Genomic DNA, 20,247 nt, shown 5'->3' with positions numbered 1-20,247 from the left:
CTCAGCTCCTGTCCCTCTAAAATCAAGTGCTACACGATAAGCCTCGGTGGTTTTCTTTGTGCTTTATCCACTCGGGAGGGTTGGAGTGGGTTAGATGGGTGTCAGGGCTGTTTCCTGAGTCAGTCTGAGCCCAGCCCCTCTACCCAGCTCAGACTTGGCCCCTCAGGTCTGGTTTCAAGGCACACCCTTCTCCCCACTCCTGCAGGTTGGGGAGCAGAGTGGGGTGACAGACAGGAAGGGTTTGGGGGTCAACAGGCCTAAGCCGTAGGGTGTGTGAAGAAGGAGGACACGAGGTCAGGGGTCAGCCCGCCCTCCTGAGCTCCTCTCCCAGCATCTCTGTCGCCTTCTTCGGCTCATCTCTCGTGTGCTCCAGCCACTCCACATCACGCTCCTGGCGGGATCAGAAATGGGGTGCTCAGCACCCACCTTCAAAGGCAGGCCACCTCAGTGGTTGCCCGTGAATGTGGGCCAGGTCAGTTCACTTGGTGGCAACCAGCAGTGGTCGTCCTGGTCATCATGGGCTGCAATGGTCGCCCTGCTGGCTGCTGCAACCCTGGAAGAGTCACGTCAGCTAACGTGGCCTGCGGTGAGGCCTACGGTGTCTGCCGGAGCCAACGGCGGCAGACAGAAGACTAGCAAAAGTGCTCAGCTGGGATGCTGTGACCCATTTGTGAGGTGATGGCCATTTCGGTAACTGCCACCGACCATGGTGACATCTTTACTTCCCGTGACCCAGCAGTGGTGTCCATCTATAGCCCAGTGAACCAGGCGCGGCAGCTCCTGTTCATGGTGGCCAACTTTGCTGGTCACAGACTAGCAGTGGTGGCTAACTCGGCACTTCTGTGTGGTAATGGTGGCCTTCTCGCTTACTGTAATGGAAGTAAGTGTGGAAGCCCTCTTGGTCACGTAAAGGCCCTGCTTAGATGTTGCTACCTATTCCTCATGTCAGTTCTGGTCACTATGGCCCATTTGTGGTGGATCTTGCTGTTTATGGCCCAACACCGGTGGCTGTTCGGTAGGAAGTCCACTGACATCTGGTCCACCCCACTCCCCCATTGCCTCCTCCACTCACCTCCCTGTCCGAAGCCTCTCTCTCTCCTGCTTGGGCTCAGCTTCTGGCTGGTGGAGGTGGTGGCGGTCCTCGTGCCTCTCTCCACCCGCCTCGGCCCCCTGCCACAGGCTGTGGCCCCTGCCCAGCACCTGCACCCCCTTCTCCTCTGCCTCGAACTGGGCCGTCTCCTCATCGCTGGTCTGCTCTGCCACCCGCTTCTGGGGGCCCCTGCCACTCTAGACGCCGCTTCCACAGGTCCTCAAAGGTCTCCACGGCCCCCGTCTTCTTTTCCTCCTCCTCCTCTTCGTGGTCCTCCTGGTGGAGCCGGCTGTGGAGCTGCTCGCGGATGGCCTGTTCCCGCACTTCGGACTTGGGGGTCCTTTCTGCTGCCTCCTCTTCCTCGTCCCTCACCTCCTGGCTGGACCTTGTCTTCCCAGCCTCTGGCTTTTTAAAATCCCCAACCTGGAGGTCTTTCTCTTCGGTGGACCCACAGGACCCACCCACAGTGGAGCCACAGGACTCTTGTCTCACACATTTCTAGTGGAAAGAGAGGATGTTCTCTGTGCAGCCAATCAGAAAACAGCCCTAGAGGAGTTCTGGGGCTGCCCGAGGTCCCACAGGGGCACTGCCCAGACCTGGGAGGGGAGAGTCAGGTGCTGGGAGACACTCTCTACCCCCATCCTGTACCCTTGCAGGGAGCCCAGAGGGTGGGGCTGGGGGCCAGGCTCCCTCAGTTTGGACACACTTGACAATGCCGTGCCAGCCCAGACAATGGCTCTAGGATGAGAAGAGGACACCCCTTCCTCCAGGCAGCCCTGGTGGGGTGGTGGTGGGGTGGGAGCTCCTAAGAGGAACTGGGGCCTGGGCCCTCCTTACCTTTGTGGAGGAGAGCCATGCAGGGGCCTCGCTTGGCCTAGCCCAGCATCAGCACTTCTGTGACCACTTCTGCCAGACAGCGGGTCAGCTGGGGGTGAAGGGTCAGAGGGGAGGTTGAGGGCAGGGCAGATGGGGGGCATGAGAGCAGTGGGAGGGTTGGAGGGGAGACAAAAGGTCGTGGAGGGGGCTGGGCAGGGGGGACCAGGGCCCCAGGGAGATGAGGCAGGGCAAGAGGGCCACAGTCCTCACCTCCTCCTTGGAGGGTCTCGGTGCCAGGGGAGCCGCGGTGGCTGTGGAGAAAAGACAGGGGTGCTGGGCTCGTACTCCGGGCGCTGTCCCGGGTGCTGATTCCAGCTCCGAGGTCGTCCCGGTACCCACAAGTCCCCTCCCCCAGCTCCCCTGCCAGGTGCGCCGTCTCCACCTTGAAGCTCAGCCCCTGAAAGCTCTAGTCTGGCCCCGCTGGGTGCACCGTCCCCGCCCCCGGTCACCCGAGTACCCCGCTCCCCAGGCTGGCCGGTGGGGTCGCCCTGGTCTCAGGCGCTCACCCGCCCCGAGCAGCAGCGCCGTGAGAGGAGGCAGCATCACCAAGAGCGGCACGGTGGGCTCGCGGCGCTGTACGGTGGGGCGTCCGGACCAGGGTCCTCGGCGCCGTGCGGCCGGGGAGGCAGCTCCTTATAACCCGCGCCCCCAGTGGCCCCCACGGGAGGAAGTGACGTCACCACCACCCGCTCCCCGCCAGAGGGAGGGCAACAGCTGCGGGGCGGAGACCCGTCTGAGACCCTCAATTATTCATGAGGGCCCGCTCCCTGCACCCTCCCCTCCAGTTTCCGGCCCCTGGGCTCCAGCGCGGAGGGTGGGGGATTCTCTGCCCAGGTAAACAGGGTCTGATGAGCTTCAAGCCCCACTGGGAGGCGGGACCTGGGTTTGAATCCAGAGGCAGCCACTTACAGACCAACCTCAGGCAACTCCTTCCCTTCCTTGGCCCATTTTTTCCTCTGGAAAATGGGTCTCATAAATCTACTTCCTCAGAGCTGTATCTGGGCCCCACCTGAGTCCCAGCTCCTCCACTACCAGCTGTGCGGCCCTGGGACAACTGCTTAATCTAAGACCTGTTCCTCACTTGTGAAATAGGGCTGGTGACCACCTACTCCACAGCTTGATGGGGAAGATTAAATAAATGAAGGCACATACGTTAGCTTGCGCAGTGCTTGGCACTGCGAGCTACACAGGTCCGAGCTCCTTCACCCCAGTCATTTTTATTGAGCACCCATTACATGCCCAGTCCTCTTCTAGACCCTGGTGCTACAACAATGAATGGGGTTACTGGCAAACTTCCCTGGCCTCTGGGAGCAGACATCTGAGAATGGGGAAACAGACAATACTCAAGGAAGGAAGCTGCAGTGCATCACAGCACAGCGGCGTAGATGCTGAGTGCTGGGGTTTTTACTTTGGCCAGGCTGGTCAGGGAAGTCCTCTCGGAGGAGGTGACATCTGGGCTAAGGCCCGAGTGACAAAATGCAAGCAATCACACAAGATGTAGGGGAAGAGTAGCCAGGGAGTGGTCTAGTAAGTGCAGAGGCCTGAGTTGGGAATAAGTCTGAGACTGAGAACAGCAAGGCAGGTTGGGGGGTGGCCAGAGCACGACAGGGAAGAGGCTGAAGAGGAAGGTGGGGGGCAGGTCATGTGGGGCCCCGTGGACCATGGTGACAGCTTGTCCCTTCCCCTGAGTGAGATGGAGCCACAGGAGGGCTCTGAGCAGGGAGGGATGTGACCCAACGCAGGTGTCCACAGGGTGCCTCTGGCTTTGTGGGGGGGACAGGGAGCAGGAAGACGGCCAAGAGACCGCCGTGACTCTCCAAATGGGAGATATCAGTGGACAGGCCCAGGGAGGGGCCAGGGACGAGAGGGCAAAGGCAGGTTCTGGAAATATTTTGAAGGAGGAGCTGCCAGGGTTTGCTGAAGGACGGGATGTGGATGTGGATGTGGAGAGAAGAGTCGAGGATGACTCTCAGGGCTGCGGCCTGAGGAGCTGGGAGAGCACTTCCAGGTACTGAGACAGGGGCACTTAGGGGAGGAGCGAGTTCTGGCTTCACTGAGTTTGGGCTGCTTCCTGGACCCCACCCGGAGCTGGGGAACGAGGGGGGAGGTTGGACGTGCGGTGCCACTTGTCCCAGAGTCAGGGGAAAGGCCTCGGCATCCTCTCAATTCCCTCAGTGGCCCCCAAGCTACCCTCCCCGTGCTCTGGGGACGCTGGACACTTCTGGCATGGTCCCTGCAGCCACAGACCCCCGAGCATTCAGCACCTCTGAGCAATAGCCCAGCATCCCTAGCAAGTTGGCCAGGCCACCTCCCTAATTCACAGACCCACAAAGGCCTTCGTTCCGACCATTTATTGGGGGACTCTCTTAAGCACTGAGGGCGGGAAGAAGGAAGGAGGGATGGAGGCCTCTTCTCCCTCTCCTTCCCCATCCCTAAAACCTCCAAGTCCCCTTGGAGGAACCACTGCTTCCCAGCACAGGCTGGGAGCTCCAACGACGACAGGGTCACTGACTGATCCCAAGGAAGTAGGGGCATAGGAGTGGTGGACCCTGCAGTCCAGGGGCCCAGGCGGGGAGCTGACATGAGGAAGGCAAATGTCGGGATGGCTCAGGACAACAGGTCCCAGGGGCCCAGCGGCCCCCTAAGCTCCAGGAAACAGCGACAACCCTACTGGCCAACGAGGAAGAGCCCTCAGCTCGAGGCGGGCTGGCCCGGGAGCCTGGGTTTCTGGGGCTGGTTGGGGCCGATGTACTGGAGAGGCACGTGGGTGGGGGTCGTGATCCGATCGGTGCTGAGGTAGGGCTGGAGGACAGGGGGCACGAGCACCGAGCCGTCCTGGGGAGAGAGCGGGCCTCAGGCCGCTGTCCTGCCAGCCCTGCAGCCTCCGCCTCCCTGCGTGAGGTCCTCCCGCCGCCTCCTCACCTTTTGCTGATTGCTCTCCAGGAGGGCAATGAGGAGGCGGGGGACAGCACAGGCTGTGGCGTTCACCTGGGAGAGGGGCACGCTCAGACCCAGCTGCCGGCCGGCCCACGGAGGGGCTGAGGTGGTGGGCCCGGGGCGCCGGGGCACTGGGGAGGGTGGGCGAGGGTGTGTGGCTCACCGTGTGGGCGAACTGCAGCTCCCCGGCCTCCGTCTGGACCATGACGTGGAGGCGGCGGCTCTGGAAGTCCGTGCAGTTGGAAGCACTGGTGACCTGGGCATGGGGGTGGGGTGGGCTGAGAGGATGGGCCGTCGGCGGCGGTGGGGTCCTCTTTCCCACCCTGTGGCCCCGCCGGGCAGGGAGCTCACCTCGCCAAAGCCGCCTCGGCCCGGCATCCAGGCCTCGATGTCAAACTTGCGGTAGGCGGGCAGGCCCAGCTCCTGGGTGGGCATGTCCAGGACCCTGCAGCCCAGGAGAAAGACATGGCAAAGGCCAGCGGGTGACAGGTGGTGGAGGAGGGGGGGGGCAGGGGGAAAGGGAAGTGATGGAAGAGGAGGTAGCCGAAAGAGGGAAATGCAAGTGATAACGGAGATGACAGTGGCAAGGGGAAGAGGCGGCCGAGTCTCTGGGCTGTTCACCACGGCCATTCTTCCTTCTATGACAGCAGCACCCTCACGTTTTTGTAATGGGTCACCCAGATAAAAGTCCACACTTCCCAGCTTCTCTTGAAAGCTCCGTGTGACTGACAGGGTGTGAGAGGAGGTGGGGCTTGTGACATCCAGTCACCCCCTTAGAGGGAAGGGGTGTGCCCTCCCGCCCCCCGAGGGTGAAAAGCCCTCTTGGACCACGCAGGCGAGGCAGCGCCCTAGGGATGGGGAGCAACAGGAGGCAGGCGGCCTGGTCTCGACACTGGAGTGCCCTGCGCAGCTTATGCGGCCACTGTGATCCTATACGGGATTTTACAGATTGATGGGTAGACGGACGTCCTATATATAATTGTAACACAGGCAAAAGGGGGCAGACGGAGAAGAAGCGGTGAGGATTTTCAAGACGGGGGAGCACCTAGCCAGCCCTTCCCTCCCTCCTCTCTCACCCCCACCCTCTGCCACCCGCCTCAGCCCCCGGCCCCTCCCCGCACCGGAAGTGCAAGCCCAGCTCTGTCAAGATCTCCATCTGAAGGGACAGGAACTCCTCCAGCAGCCGCGAGCTCTGCTCCAGCCCAGGGCCTGTCACCCCAAACATCTCCACCTGGGGCAGGGCGGGGGGCACAGGAGTCAGGAGGCGCTAGGCCGTTGGGCTTGATGGGCTGGGGCGCTGAGCTGTTGCCAGTCCTTGCCGCGCCAACCTTGGTGAAGTGATGCACTCGATACAGCCCCCGCGGCTCCTTCCCCGTGTCTGTTTCCGCCCGGTAGCAGGTGCTGGAACAAACCATCCTGGGGGAGCAGGGTAGGTGGGGTCAGGGGGAGGCGAGGGAATGTCACTGGTGGGGACAAGGCCTAAAGGAACTGGGCATCACCTGATTGGCAGGTCCCTGAAGGCCACGGAGTGGTCCATGAAGTAGCCTGGGAGGAGAGGAGGACAGAAGGGGTCAGCCAAGGCCACCGGCCAGCCAGCCACAGGAAACCTCTGTGAGAATTAGAAAAGGTGTCCCCTCTAGCAGACGCTACCTCAAGTCAGGACACGTGGCTGGATCCTCACCGTACCACTGTGCAGTGAACAACCTACACAACTGTACACGTAGGCCCTGGGGTCACTGAGGTATCCTGGGCGCGCAGCCATCAACCCCCAGGAGGCTGCTGGCTGTCCCCTTTCGATCCCCTCCTGCTCTGAGGACACTGGAGGTGTCCTCACCCCACTCTTGCCCCCAGGTAGGAACTCACCTGCAAGTCCGACCTCTGCCGTCCCGGCCAGGTTGAGGTCTTCAAAGCGGGAGGGGTCGATGTTGTAAATTTGGGATGGTTTGGCATTAGGTGTCATCCCACAGCCTTCCTGGGGAGGAGGCCAGGCCACAGAGATCAGGGGACAGGTAACCTGGGTGGCCCCCATTCTGCAGTCACAACCCCTGCTCCTCCCCTAAAAGCATCTGGAATCACCCGGAGCTCCCTGTTATGGCTTGACCCTCTCAACCCAGCCCCAGGGCAGCTTCCTCGGGGGAGACAGGCTGGTCTCTCCACCTGGAGCCCTCAGAATGGGGCCTGACACACGGCTGGGCGTGGGGAACAGCGAGTCCTCACTCACAAACACAGCTCCTCGCAGAAGGTCTGGCACCGTCATGGGGGTGAAGCCCTGTGAGCGGGGACGGGAGGGGTGAGGAGCACAGCCAGGACCCCCACCAGACCCCAAGCTCAGGCCTGAAGGACGGACGCTGCAGGGTGGGCCAATGGCTCCCCTGTGTCCCTCCAAAGGCCATTTCACTTCAGAGGAAATCGAGGCAGGCCTGAGCAGCGGCCTTGGAGCTGGGCCCGGGGTCCTGGGCCCCTGTCACCGGGGCCCCCTCTGCTGGTGCTTCCTGGTTTCCTCACTTGGATACACCACTTAGATCTGACCACGTCCCTCCCCTGCTGAAAGCCTTCTGTGGCTCGCCAGTGCCCTCAGGAAACGGCTGGGTCCCTCACCATGGCCAACATCCCCAGCATTCAGCCCTTGCCGACCCCTCCAGTTTCAACGGATGCTGTATTTCCCCAACACTCCCTGTACACAGCAAGCAGGCAGTGAGGGGCAGTGGTTACAGGTGCGGCTCCACACGCTAGCTGGGAGACCCTGGCTAGTTACTCCCTCCTCCATCTTTAAAGGGGATAATAATAGCACTCACCTCATAAAGTTGTCCTAAGAATTAAATATGTCAATAATACATGTAAAGCTCTGAAAACAATGACTGGAGCAGAGGTCACCCCCTCCTCTCCACCCTGAGCCTTCAGAGCTCAGCTTCAATGCCACCCCCTCCAGGCAACCCTCCCATCCAGGCCCATACCCGGTGGATGAGCTTGTTGAGTGTGAAGTTGACCAGGCCGTGCTGCAGGAGGGCCCCAGCCCCACGCAGGTAATAGGAGCGGTGGCCAGACACGTGGGACAGACGCCTGGGAGACAGATGGGCAGACAGGCGGAGGCACGTGGGCCAGGGCTGGTGGGGGAAGAGGGGGACTCAAGCACCCCCGGGTAGAGGCCCAGCTGCCAGGCGGGGGGCCGGGCATCAAACATTCATGCCGGGCAAGGCCCTGGCAGTTCCACATCCCACACTGAGCCCAGTGAGGCGGAGCCGGCAGCCAGCTGTTGGGTTGGGAGGGCTGGGCGTTGGGGGCTGGGAGCGGGGCTTACTTCTGACGGATGATGTCCAGTTTCTCAGCTATTTCCAGGTGGCCCCGGGGTTGGAAGGAGAAAGCTACATACGCATGAAAAGCAATGGGGTAAGAGGGGGAGGAGAGACAGGGAACAGGGACAGAGAGAAAGAGGATTAGAGAGAGAGTGGAAGGAGAGAAGGACAGAGGGAGGGAGAGAAAAGGAGAGAGAGGAAAAGAGAGACGGGGGAGGGAAAAAAAGACAGATACATGTGTGCGTGTACACACACACACACGCACACACACACACGCACACACACACACACGCACATATGAGACAGGGTGAGAAATGAAAAAGACCCCAGGAGCCCCCCCGCCAGCCTGGGGCCCCCTGGCCTGGGCTGTGGTCCACCTGGCTTGTCTCCAACGACATGGAGCACTCGGGCCTGGCTTGCGTCCCCGACGGGCTGCAGGGAAACAGTGGGTGTCACTGGGAAGGTGGCACTCGGTGGACCCCTGGCCTCCCCCGCTGCCCAGGGCGATGCTCACCACGTCTGGGTGGGTCTGGTTGGGCAGCCTCAGTGCCCGCAGGTAGAACTGCTCCTCGAGTTGGGCCTCCTTGGGGTACAGGAGCATGAGCTGCTTCCGGATCTCCCGGCCCCGTGCCCGCAGACTCTGATATTGGGGGTCCTGGGAGTGGGGCAGGCAGGGTCAGCCCAGGAGCAGGTGGGGTCCCTCAACCAGTCTGACCTTGATCCCGGCTAGCGCAACCTCTGTGGTGGATGTTTGCTGCTTCTTGTTTTGGCTCAACATCTTGAATTTCCTTTCAGGAACCTCCCCTCACCACCACAGGGCATGTCCACAGGGACATGACTCTGGCCTGGTCCACTAGAACATTCCATTGCTTTGACCACAGTGATTGGCTTAAAGACAGGCACATGACCCAAGATGAACTCATGAGAATCAGCCCCAGGGCTGTGTCTGGAGCTGTCAGGAAAATGGTCTTCTTTGCACCAGACCCTGCCTCTCCTTGCCCCAAGGGGAGAAATCTGGTCTGGGAATAAGAAGGAAGCAGAAGGAAATATGGGCCAGGACCTGGATCCAGCTGTACCTGAAGCCAGTCTTTTTAGTTTCATGAATCAATAGAGCCTGTTGTTGTTATTTTCCTTACTCCTGTTTGAGTTATGTTTTCTATCACATACAATGGAGACTTCATGACTAATAATGGTATCTTTGCTGCCCACCCCTCACCAGGGACAGGATATCAACTCCCTGTAGTACCTGCTGCCCTTGATTGTTGTCCTGGTTTACCTGTAGAAAAGAGAAGGAGGGGGTGATTAGGTTGATGAAGGTGGGGATGGGGAGGAGGGGTGAAAGGTCAGGGCCAGGGGATCTGAATTCCTTGCTCTGCCAGTGCCTGGCTGGACCCTCCTCCACTCTGTGCCTCAGTTTCTCTGTCAGTAAAGCTGGGAGGAGGCAAGATAACATAATAGTACTCATGCCTGCAGCTCTATTTATTGAGCGCTGCCTCATGCCCGGCCATGTGCAGAGGACTCTCATACGATCGTATTTCTTCATAACCCGCTCCATGAGTTTCGCGCATCAACGTGATCCCCGTTTTGTAGATGAGAAAACTGAGGCTCGGAATGGTAAAGTCTGTGAGCGTGCATTTGGAGGCCTGAGACCAAGGGTCTGTGAGACTCTGAACCTTCTGTGGTCCTGAGCACCAGAGGGAATCAGGCAGATCTGGGTCTGAACGTTGGGTGCCTACCAGCTGTGTGCCCTTAGGCAAATCTCTTCCCTTCTCTGAGCCTTGGTATCCTGGTCTGTGAAATGGGCTGACAACAGGAGTTCCTTAGTAGGGCTGTTGCCTGGCTTCCTGAGGAGATGAGCTAGTGCTCACTGAACATGAACTGTGATCAATTTTGTTGTTTTCACTGGCTGCTCGCCTGCGATGCATGTAGCCCAGGGCCTGGCAAGACACAGCAGGTCACTGGGAGGTGTAGTTAGGGTTGGGAGCGTGGTGAAAAGCTGCCCAAATGTCTGGGTGCCAATCCCACCTCTCCTGCTTCCTAGCTGTGAGACAGGCACATTTTAACCTCTTGAGGTCTTGGTTTCCTCAGCTGTAGAACCAGGTTTGTACTGTTCCTATCTCACAGAGCTGTGACGATGAAGAGTAAGGAAAGCACCTAGAACAGTGCCTGGCAGGCAGCGACGGCTATGTACATGTCTGCTATTACTACGATGATTGTTTTTCAGCCCTCTGTGGCAGATGCTGTTGGCTGTCTAACCCAAGACCATATGCCCTCCTTCCTCCTTCTAGCCAGAGACCCCTAACTCAGTTCACCCTCCCCTGGGTAGCCTGCAGTTCAGAGAACGTGGGCCCAGCCAAGGTTGCCTCTTGCCGTTGACTGGTGTGGCTGTGGGGTGTCTGCGTGTGAGACATGAGGGGACTCTGCTGGATGCTTCAGGAAAGGTCTCCCTGCTCTTGGAAAAGGCACTCAAGCCAGAGAAGTCCTATTTTCTGCCTCTGGCAGAGACATGCCAGGAGACTCTGTACTACGGCAGCCACCTTGGGACCCTGAGGGGGCAACTGAGGTCAAATCAACACGGTGAAGTTGCAGGTAGAGAGGGAAGGAAGGAACCTGGGTTAGGGATGCTGGGGAGAGCTGCTAATTCATCAGCCCTAGGGATGCCTGGCCCTGGGTGGCTTGTTGTGTGACATAATGAACGTCCACATCCTTCACGTTCCATAAATTGGGTTTCCTGTTACCTGCAGCCAGAGGCATCCTACTGACACCTCCCACCCAGGACCCCCGCGCTCACCAGCAGGGCCCGCACTGCCTCAGCCACGGCCCCCTTCTCCTCCTCCAGGCTCCGGATCTGCCCCCGCAGCTGCCTCAGCCCCTGCCATGTCGAGATCTGGTGGTGGACACAGGAGGGAAAGATGTGAAGCGGCCACTGTCCCCTGCCCCTTCTGGCTGGAGCCTCGTCCCCTCGGCCCCCTGGATCAGCAGTGGGGTGAGGTAGAGGCCACTCACTGTCCCCCGATAGCCATTCTCCCCTCCTTCCCTTCAATACTTGAACCCCCTGATGTTTAGCCAGGCACGCAGCTGCCCAGAATTAAGACACACTCCCAGCCTCCTGGGCAGCTACATGTGTCTGTGGGCCCAAGATTGACCAAGGGACATGAGTTGAAGTGGTAGGTGTCACTCTTGAGTTGCCTCCTTAAAGATAAGCCCCCAGGGCTTCCCTGGTGGCGCAGTGGTTGAGAGTCCGCCTGCCGATGCAGGAGACATGGGTTCGTGCCCTGGTCCGGGAGGATCCCACATGCCGTGGAGCGGCTGGGCCCGTGAGCCATGGCCGCTGGGCCTGCGCGTCCGGAGCCTGTGCTCCGCAACGGGAGAGGCCACAGCGGTGAGAGGCCCGCATACCGCAAAAAAAAAAAAAAAAAAAAAAAAAAAAAAAAAAAAAAAAGATAAGCCCCCATATTGGACTTTCTCACTCCCTTTGGACTGGACGACGGACCCTGAGGAGAGGTGAACAGGATAACCCCCTAAGGGATGCAGAGCAAGAAGATGAAAGGACCTGGGTGCTGGGGCACGTGCAGCCGAGCAGCAGTTACCTCTTGACTCTCACGTGAGAGCCAAACAGCCTCTGTCCTATGGGGTGGCCACCGCAGCTACACCCGCACTCACCAGCCCAGGGGGGTCAGGAGGGGCGGGAGAGACCCGGCCCCCTCCAGCTCTCACTCTTTGGGCACACCTACTGCTGTGGAGTCCCTCCGTGAGCCCAGATCCCCGAGCAAAGCCCTCTGTCCTCTCTGGTTGCAGTTTTCCCTTCGACAAAATGGTGCAAGCAGCACTGTTCTACCTCCCTGGGAGGGAGAGGGGAAACCAGAAGGGGAGAGAGAGCGATCACAGGATGGTTTGTTACCCACTTGGTGGCTCCCCCTGGATGTCTCCTGGACACCTCACAGCTCACCGTGTGCGAGAGTGACTCTGGGAAAAGTATCTCCCCCACATCTGCTCCTCCTCCTCAGGGGTGGCCCCACTGACGCCCACCCTCCACCCCAGCCCCGCAGCCAGGTACCACGTCCTGACCTTTCTAACTCATGAACACCCGTCAGACCTGTCCTTCCTCATCTCCCCACTCCTGCCCCACCCCAGATCCCGTCATCCCCCACCAGAAGCCCTGTGCCAGCCTCCTGGCCTTCAGGCTCACCTTCTCCAGTCCAGCCAGAGTTCTTATACAATCCTTTCCTGCCTGAGAGCACCCTAGGCCCCCAGTGCCCCTAGGAACAAACTGCATGCCTTGCTACTGCCTGCCAAGCCACACGCCATATTCCTCTCCATACTTACGCCCTAAGGAAGCGTTTTTCAAGCTTTGGAATGTGATCCATTTGTGGGTTATACATTTAACTTAGGGTCTCTAAACCAGCTCTTTAGTAAATTGAGGTAAAATATACATAAAACTTGCCATTTTAATAATTTAAAAAGTATTTTAAAAATTTTTTTATTTTATTTATTTATTTTTGGCTGCATTGGGTCTTCATTGTTGTATGCGGGCTTGCTCTAGTTGTGGTGAGCGGGGGCTACTCTTCGTTGCAGTGCGAGGGCTTCTCATTGCGGTGGCTTCTCTTGTTGTAGAGCACGGGCTCCAGGCGCATGGGCTTCAGTAGTTGTGGCACGTGGGCTCAGTAGTTGTGGCTCGTGGGCTCTAGAGCGCAGGCTCAGTAGTTGTGGCGTGTGGGCTCTAGAGCGCAGGCTCAGCAGTTGTGGCATGTGGGCTCTAGAGTGCAGGCTCAGTAGTTGTGGCGCATGGGCTTAGTTGCTCCACAGCGTGTGGGATCTTCCCAGACCAGGGCTGGAACCCATGTCCCCTGCATTGGCAGGCGGATTCCCAACCACTGCACCACCAGGGAAGTCCTTTAACCATTTTTTAAGTGTACAGTTCGGGGAGGAGGGATAAATTGGGAGATTGGGACTGACCTATACACACTATATAAAATAGATAACTAATAAGGACCTAATGTATAGCACAGGGAACTCCACTCAATATTCTGTAATGACCTATATGGAAAAAAATCCAAAAAAGAGTGGATATATGTATATGTATAACTGATTCACTTCGCTGTATAGCAAAAACTAACACAATATTGTAAATCAACTACTCCAATAAAAATTTTTTTAAAGTGTACAGTTCAGTGGCATTAAGTACATTCATATCGATGTGCTATCATCATAACTACCCATCTCTGGAACTTTTTTACATTCCCAAACTGAAACTCTGTACCCATTAAACTTTCTCCCCTCCTCCTGTCCCTGGCAACCACCATTCTACATTCTGTCTCTGTGAATTTGCTCCAGGTGCCTCATACAACTGGAATCACACAGTATTTGCCCTTTTGTGACTGGCAAATTTCACTTAGCATAACGTCTTTAAAGTGCATCCATGTTGTAGCATGTGTCAGAATTTCCTTCCTTTTTAAGGCTGAATGTTATTGCACTGTATGTATTTATCACATTTTGTTTATCCATTTATCCATCAGTGGACCCTTGGGTTGCTTCCACCTTTTGGCTACTGTGATTAACGCAGCTATAAACATGGACATACAAATATGGGTCCCTTCTTTCAGTTCTTTTTGGGTATATACCCAGAAGTGGAATTGCTGGAATACATGGTAATTGTATGTTTAATTTTTTGAGGAACTGCCATATATTTTTTCTTTTTTGAAAAATTAATTTTAAATATATTTTTGGCTGCGTTGGGTCTTCCTTGCTGTGCACAGGCTTCCTCTAAGTTGTGGCAAGCTGCGGCTACTCTTCCTTGCAGTGCATGGGCTTCTCATTGCGGTGGCTCCCCTTGTTGCAGTGCTCGGGCTCTAGGCACGCAGGCTTCAGTAGTTTTGGCACACGGGCTCAGTAGTTGTGGCTCACCGGCTCTAGAGCACAGGCTCAGTAGTTGTGGCATACGCGATTCGTTGTTCCGCAGTATGTGAGATCTTCCCAGACCAGGGCTTTTACCCATGTCCCCTGCATTGGAAGGCGGATTCTTAACCACTGCGCCACCAGGGAAGTTCCTATTTTTTCGTTTTTAATGAACTTCTCTGAGCCTTACTTAACTTCTCCTCTGATAAAATAGGGGAAATAATGGTACCCACCTCATAAAGTCGTTGTGAAATTTAAATGAGACTCATATGTATAAAGCACTTAAAATAGGATGGTGGGGGGGGTCCAAGAGAGGGCTGAGAGGATTTGGGGTCCCCATCATCCTCAGCACCCCAGCAGGGTCTAGAAATATGGTGACCCTGGTTCTAGTTCCCCAGCATGTAGTATTATATAAGTGCTAGCTTTATTATTGTTATTATTAATAATATTCACTGCCTTATTCTCAACACCTGGAAGATAACAGGGACACTCCCTACATATCTGTTCAAAAGCACATTCGGGCTTCCCTGGTGGCACAGTGGTTGGGAGTCCGCCTGCCGATGCAGGGGACGCGGGTTCGTGCCCCGGTCCGGGAGGATCCCACGTGCCGCGGAGCTGCTGGGCCCGTGAGCCATGGCCGCTGCGCCTGCGCGTCCGGAGCCTGTGCTCCGCAAAGGGAGAGGCCACGACAGCGAGAGGCCCGCATACTGTAAAAAAAAAAAAAAAAAAAAAAAAAAAAAAAAAGCACATTCATTCATTAAGTAACACTATTTTTTTTTTTTTTTTTTTTTTTGCGGTATGCGGGCCTCTCACTGTTGTGGCCTCTCCCGTTGCGGAGCACAGGCTCCGGACGCGCAGGCTCAGCGGCCATGGCTCACGGGCTTAGTTGCTCCGCGGCATGTGGGATCTTCCCGGACCAGGGCACGAACCCGTGTCTCCTGCATCGGCAGGCGGATTCTCAACCACTGCGCCACCAGGGAAGCCCAAGTAACACTATTTAACTGCCTGCTACCTGTGGGGTAGGTGCACAATTCTACCTCTCACTCTCCAAAGGCAAGAGGCAACCCCCCTTACCGCTGATTCACACCCCCCCCGCCGCTGATTCATATTCCTGTCCCCCATTTTCCTTCGTGGCCTTAGGATAAGCCTGACATGAGGTCTAAGCCCAGAGGACACTGGCAGACAGTAAGTTCCTAACGCAGAGCGGGTACCCAGCACGCTTTATAGGACAGGAGCATCACGGGTATCTAGACAGTAGGGCCTTAGCACTCTGGCTAACTGGCACATAGTTAGGTACCAAGTACAACACTTTGGCTAAACTTGGGCAGGAACTAAAATTCCTGCGATAAGACCGCCCCCTGCTGGAGAGTTTCTAGCAAGCCCATTTCGTCCGTAAAACGAACAGCCAATAGACAAAGCGGCCCGGCCTCGCAACCACCGGCCGGCGCATGCGAACTCACGATCGCGGGCAGATCCTCCGACCGCAGCTCCCCCTTGCGGAGCTCCAGGGCGCGCGCGGCCTCTTCCGGGCATGCGCACAGCGGCTCCATGTCCAGCTGAGGGAGCGCGCTGTAGCCCTCACGCGCGTGCTCGTACAGGAGGTTCCGGTCTCGTCTCTCCGTAGCGAAACTTCTCCTTGGGCTCTGGTTGCAAACGCAGCCTCCCCGGAGCCGCAGGCCCCGAGCAGCCACCAGACGCCACAAGCGCCGCACTGTGGACGCAGCCATCTTGGAAGAGGGACAAAGAGACACGCACTCTTCGTCCCGCCCACTACGCGTTTAGACTAATTGCAAAGCAGCTATTCTCGGGACTAGCCAATCAGAGCCTGGAAGGGGTGAGCCCCTCCCATGCCTCAAGAAAAAGGGTCAGCGAGAACAGTTGACCGAGATTGACACCGTCGTTGCCCAATCGTCGTCTGTTCCCCGCCCCTTCAGTGTACGGGGGAGGCAGAACCAGCCAATCCCTGCCGGGATAATCCGCAGACCGCGCTAGAGGCCGAGTTCTGCGTGGCTGTGGACCCGGCTAGGGTCGGTAAGGTCGGCAGAGTTCTCGGGTCCTCCAAACTTCCCGGGCCTCACCTCAGTTTCTAGTTTCCTTCTGTTTGTGAGCGGGGGCGGTTGGGAGAGCCTATTCAGAGCAAGACTAAATTTGCGGAGGGATTTTCTGTTAGCAGCGTTAGGGGTTGTGGTTATACAGTGAGAGGAAATTCCTTAGATTTAACCGGAAGGCTCCGAGACCGGGATGGAGAGAATGTGGACCCTCCCCCGACTACGGCCACTTTCCCTTACTGTTTAATGAGTCTCTTATCCCCTAACACAGGGACTCTGCAGGTGGCGGGATGTCCTGCTCCGGCCTTCTCCGTGGCCTCAGCACGTCCCTAAATCATGGTAAGTGGGGGGCTTGGACTGCAGAGACGAGGCTGCGTGAAAGTTATTTCCCCTGGGACTTGTGTCCCTCTGCCATAGCCCCGAGGGAATCAGAGTTTTAAATCAGGGATGGATACACGATGGGTTTTGGCGGAGCTGGGGTTGCAAGGGCAAGAGATAGGAAGTAACATTTAGGCGTCTGGTGGGTATCAGGAGTTCGGGTCAGTTATTTTTTTCAGCAAATAAATACTTCCCACGAGTGAGACATCCAAGCAAGACTTTGAAGTCATTCATTCAACTGACGTTTTCATTTCCTTTTATTTTTGGCTGAGCCACACGGCTTGTGGGATCTTAGTTCCCTGATCAGGGGTCAGACCCGTGCCCCTTGCACCCTTGCAGTGGAAGCGTGGAGTCTCAACTACTGGACCGCCAGGGAAGTCCCCAGGTGCTGTTTTTCAAGAGCCTACTACATGCCAGGCACTGAGAGGGACACTTTATTTATGAACCTATTTCTTTCACAAACATCAAATGAGTCTCCTGGGCCACGCTCTTATGAGAAATACTCCACTCAGTCAATCTGCAGACCTTTATTCAGCAAGGGTCACAGGACTGGACAAGGCAGATCTGTGCCCTGCTTGGGGAATCTGGGCTGGCTTGACATGCATATTTCATGGAAGCCTCTCACATATAGTGCTCAGGAGGGAGACCTGACTGTGGTGCCCACCATACAGATGAGGACACTGAGGCACTGAGAGGTGAACAGTCTTGCTCAAAGGCAGACCAGTCGGAAGAGACTTCTAGGAATGTCATCCTCTCTGAGGATTCTGCTGTAACTTGAGGCATAAGGACACATGGAAATGGACTGTAGGGCCAGGACCTGCCCTGAATCTGGAGGGGAGTGTGACGTTTGGGTGTGAGAGGGCATTCGTGCTAGTGACACAGAGAGAGGATGCACCTCACAGCTCTGGCCTGGGAGCTCCAAGAGGACATGGCCCAGCATTGTCTCAGTCACCACTGTGTCTCCATTATTGATTGGGGCCAAGACACAGTAGGTGCTCAATGAATGTTTGTTGAAGAGAATCCAGTTGAGTCTTTTTATGTCCTATTTCCTATGAGCACATCTTGTCATCTACCTTAGAACCATATTCCTGCCCTTTCCCCCCACCTGCCTTTCCTCTCACTGCACTGCAGCCATACTGCCGTCCTCTCTGTTGATGTGTCTGTGGACACGGGCTGAGGCTGGAGCAGGGATAACGAGGAGGCAAGTGAGGAGATGAGGTCAGAGAAATAGCTCGCAGACCATGTGGGGCCTCGTGGTGGGGCCTCATGAGCCCCCGGGGGGGAATTTGGCTCTTACCCTCACTGAGATGGAGCCACAAGAGGGCTCTGAGCAGGGGAGGGACGTGATCTGACCTTCGTGTCCATAGGGTCCCTGTGGCTTCGACTGGGGAGCAGACAGTCGGAGTTGGGAGACCTGGGAGGAGGAGGAAGGAGGACAGAAGAGTCCAGTGGGAGACAGGGGTGGACAGGACCAGGGTGGATGCCATGGGGGAGGGAGAAAAGGGATTCTGATCAGTTGTGAAGGTTCAGTTGACAGGATATGCTCCCTGGGATAGGAGTGGGTGTGACGGGAGGAGGAGTGACACCTCCCAGGGATACCCTCCCAGGGATACCCCATAGGGTCGCTGTGGAGCAGCATGAATTAACATAGGTACGATGCATAGAACAGCACAGGACACAGTGGGAGCCTGTTTGCGTTTACTGTTGTTTAAACAGCATTAAAATTAATGTCTTCTTTGCAGAATAAAATGAGTTAATTAATAGAAAATGCTTAAAATAGAACCTGATACGTGGTGGTTATTCCATAAACGTTATATTACTCTCAGCCGTGAGTACCCCTAGCCGTAAACAAATGCAGCCTGACAAAGTGCTTGGAACGGTGCCGAGAACTCACCAGAGCGGAGTGGCTGATGCTATTATCTGTTTGCTGAGATAATAACCGCCGCCCCCCCCCCCCCTCGGCCCTCCCGGTTGTGTCTCTCCAGGCCTAGCCCTGGCTCCGCGGCCTTGGGCCACGCGTCCCATGGCCACCCTGAACCAGATGCACCGCCGGGGGCCTCCGAAGCATCCGCCTACGAAAGTGGGCCCCATGGAGGGCCGGCCACAGCTGAAGGGCGTGGTCCTGCGCACGTTCATCCGCAAGCCCAAGAAGCCCAACTCGGCCAACCGCAAATGCTGCCGCGTGCGGCTCAGCACCGGTCGGGAGGCCGTCTGCTTCATCCCCGGAGAGGGCCACAGCCTGCAGGAGCACCACGTCGTGCTCGTGCAGGGCGGCCGCACGCAGGACCTGCCCGGCGTCAAGCTCACCATCGTGCGGGGCAAGTACGACTGTGGCCACGTGCAGAAGAAGAAGTGACTCCCTCCCCACCTCCCCCGGGACACGGCGGGTGGGTGTTCACTGCAGAACAAGAACCTTCTCCTCGGGGCCCCTGCAGTCTCCTTCGGAACCTAGTGCAACTCTAGAAGTAGCTGGTCGTGGTTCAAAGCCTGGCCGCCTTTTCCATCAGGACCACCCTTAACCCATAGTGGTCCTGGGTGTGAATCAGAAAAAAGGCGCCCCTCTCCCAACATCCTTGGTTTCCATGTTGGCGCCAGGGACCTCTTCTGATGGGGCAAGACACTGTAGTGCCGTCTACTGGGATGGGGTTGCAATAAACACAGAGACATGCCCCCCCCCCCACCCCCTTGTGGTATTTGCATGGTATTTGCCCTCTGTGTGGTTTTGGGCACCCACAACACCTCTGGCCTCAGGTTCCTCCTGCAGAAAAAAATAGCTCCACCTGCAAGATCGCTTTTGTTGGGTTTGGTGAAGATTAAACTGGGTGCTTTATGTGTATAACACATGCGATGGCCACTCTGTTTTAAGCTTTGGAGTTAGGGGGCAGCAATGAGGCCCAGTTTCCCTTCGTGCAGGCTGAGGGCCTGGGCACGAGAGCCCTGCTGTCAAGCTTCCTCATCTGAAAAGTGGCCGTAATTGTAATGCTGGCCACGAAGAGGTGTTGCAAGGATTAATGGTGTGTGCTGCTCTTCTGTTATTCTCAGACTCACACACACCTGGGTTCAAATCCTGCCTCCACCTCTTCCTTGTTCTGTGACTCTGGGTATATTTGCTTCCCCCTCTGGCTTCAGTTTCCTCCCTTGGAAAATGGCACCGAGAGTGATGCTGACCTCACCCGATCATGTGCTTGGCCATGTTAGGTTTTAAAATTTGGGAGCTGAGCTTCTATCGTCAGGCTTTGGAGCCCAATGTCTGGTGTAAGTCCGGCTTCCCCTGTTTCCTGGCCAGAAAACGCTGGGCAGGCCTTCTAAACTCTGAGCCCGTTTCTCTCTGGACTAAATGGCAGTGATGACTGCCTCCGTGAGAGCTGCTGGGAGAACAGCTGAGATCAGGCACAGGAGCTGTTGGGTGAGCCCTTGTAGCCCGTCTCTGGGTCCTTGAAGCCCACCTCTGTTTCTTGCACGGCACTTAGCACACCTGAAGTTCTCACGATTGGAAACACCCCATAAGGCCTTTTAGGATCGGAGCTGGGGGCAAACAAGTGCATCGATTACAGACAAAAATCCCCCATCACCTCGTGCTTAGCACCCTTTTTTTTTTTTTTTTTTTTTTTTTTTTTTTTTTGCGGTACGCGGGCCTCTCACTGCTGTGGCCTCTCCCGTTGTGGAGCACAGGCTCCGGACGCGCAGGCCCAGCAGCCAAGGCTCACGGGCTTAGTTGCTCCGCGGCATG

General features: G+C 56.8%; 3 protein-coding genes across 8 annotated transcripts; 1 reads left to right on the top strand and 2 right to left on the bottom strand.

Moving 5' to 3' along the window:
• Window positions 1-225: 225 nt before the first annotated feature.
• CCER2 (coiled-coil glutamate rich protein 2) lies at window positions 226-3,629 on the bottom strand. The gene is given in 9 exon segments (XM_067019667.1): window positions 226-391; window positions 1,073-1,092; window positions 1,095-1,285; window positions 1,287-1,573; window positions 1,575-1,588; window positions 1,928-2,015; window positions 2,177-2,217; window positions 2,473-2,595; window positions 3,539-3,629. Coding segments are annotated over 9 exon segments (945 nt in total). The 3' UTR covers window positions 226-301.
• Window positions 3,630-4,302: 673 nt separating this feature from the next.
• SARS2 (seryl-tRNA synthetase 2, mitochondrial) lies at window positions 4,303-15,848 on the bottom strand. 4 transcript variants are annotated; one of them, XM_067020068.1, is made up of 16 exons: window positions 15,552-15,848; window positions 10,988-11,083; window positions 9,443-9,472; window positions 8,711-8,851; window positions 8,574-8,628; window positions 8,202-8,265; window positions 7,858-7,963; window positions 7,061-7,172; window positions 6,767-6,871; window positions 6,403-6,448; window positions 6,232-6,319; window positions 6,025-6,134; window positions 5,255-5,348; window positions 5,067-5,181; window positions 4,889-4,954; window positions 4,303-4,801 (listed from the first exon to the last, which is right to left on the bottom strand). In XM_067020068.1, the coding sequence occupies exons 1-16, from the start codon at window positions 15,816-15,818 to the stop codon at window positions 4,608-4,610; spliced, it is 1,689 nt and encodes a 562-aa protein (XP_066876169.1). In that variant the 5' UTR covers window positions 15,819-15,848; the 3' UTR covers window positions 4,303-4,607. The 4 variants fall into 4 exon arrangements, with proteins under 4 accessions (XP_066876169.1, XP_066876171.1, XP_066876170.1 ...); XM_067020070.1 differs by having other exon boundaries at window positions 5,067-5,159; XM_067020069.1 differs by having other exon boundaries at window positions 6,767-6,875; window positions 7,125-7,172.
• Window positions 15,591-19,194, top strand: MRPS12 (mitochondrial ribosomal protein S12). 3 transcript variants are annotated; one of them, XM_067020072.1, is made up of 3 exons: window positions 15,591-16,118; window positions 16,411-16,478; window positions 18,503-19,194. In XM_067020072.1, exons 2-3 carry the CDS (start codon window positions 16,430-16,432, stop codon window positions 18,871-18,873), a joined length of 420 nt encoding a protein of 139 aa, XP_066876173.1. In that variant the 5' UTR covers window positions 15,591-16,118; window positions 16,411-16,429; the 3' UTR covers window positions 18,874-19,194. The 3 variants fall into 3 exon arrangements, with proteins under 3 accessions (XP_066876173.1, XP_058901827.1, XP_066876172.1); XM_059045844.2 differs by having other exon boundaries at window positions 15,615-16,122; XM_067020071.1 differs by having other exon boundaries at window positions 16,077-16,127.
• The last annotated feature ends 1,053 nt before the right edge of the window (window positions 19,195-20,247 follow it).

This window comes from Kogia breviceps, chromosome 18, assembly GCF_026419965.1.
Source record: "Kogia breviceps isolate mKogBre1 chromosome 18, mKogBre1 haplotype 1, whole genome shotgun sequence".
In the NCBI taxonomy this organism is placed as follows: Eukaryota; Metazoa; Chordata; class Mammalia; order Artiodactyla; family Physeteridae; genus Kogia; species Kogia breviceps.
The sequence above is the reverse complement of the archived record's forward strand: the minus strand, read 5'-3'. Positions and strand labels throughout refer to the sequence as shown.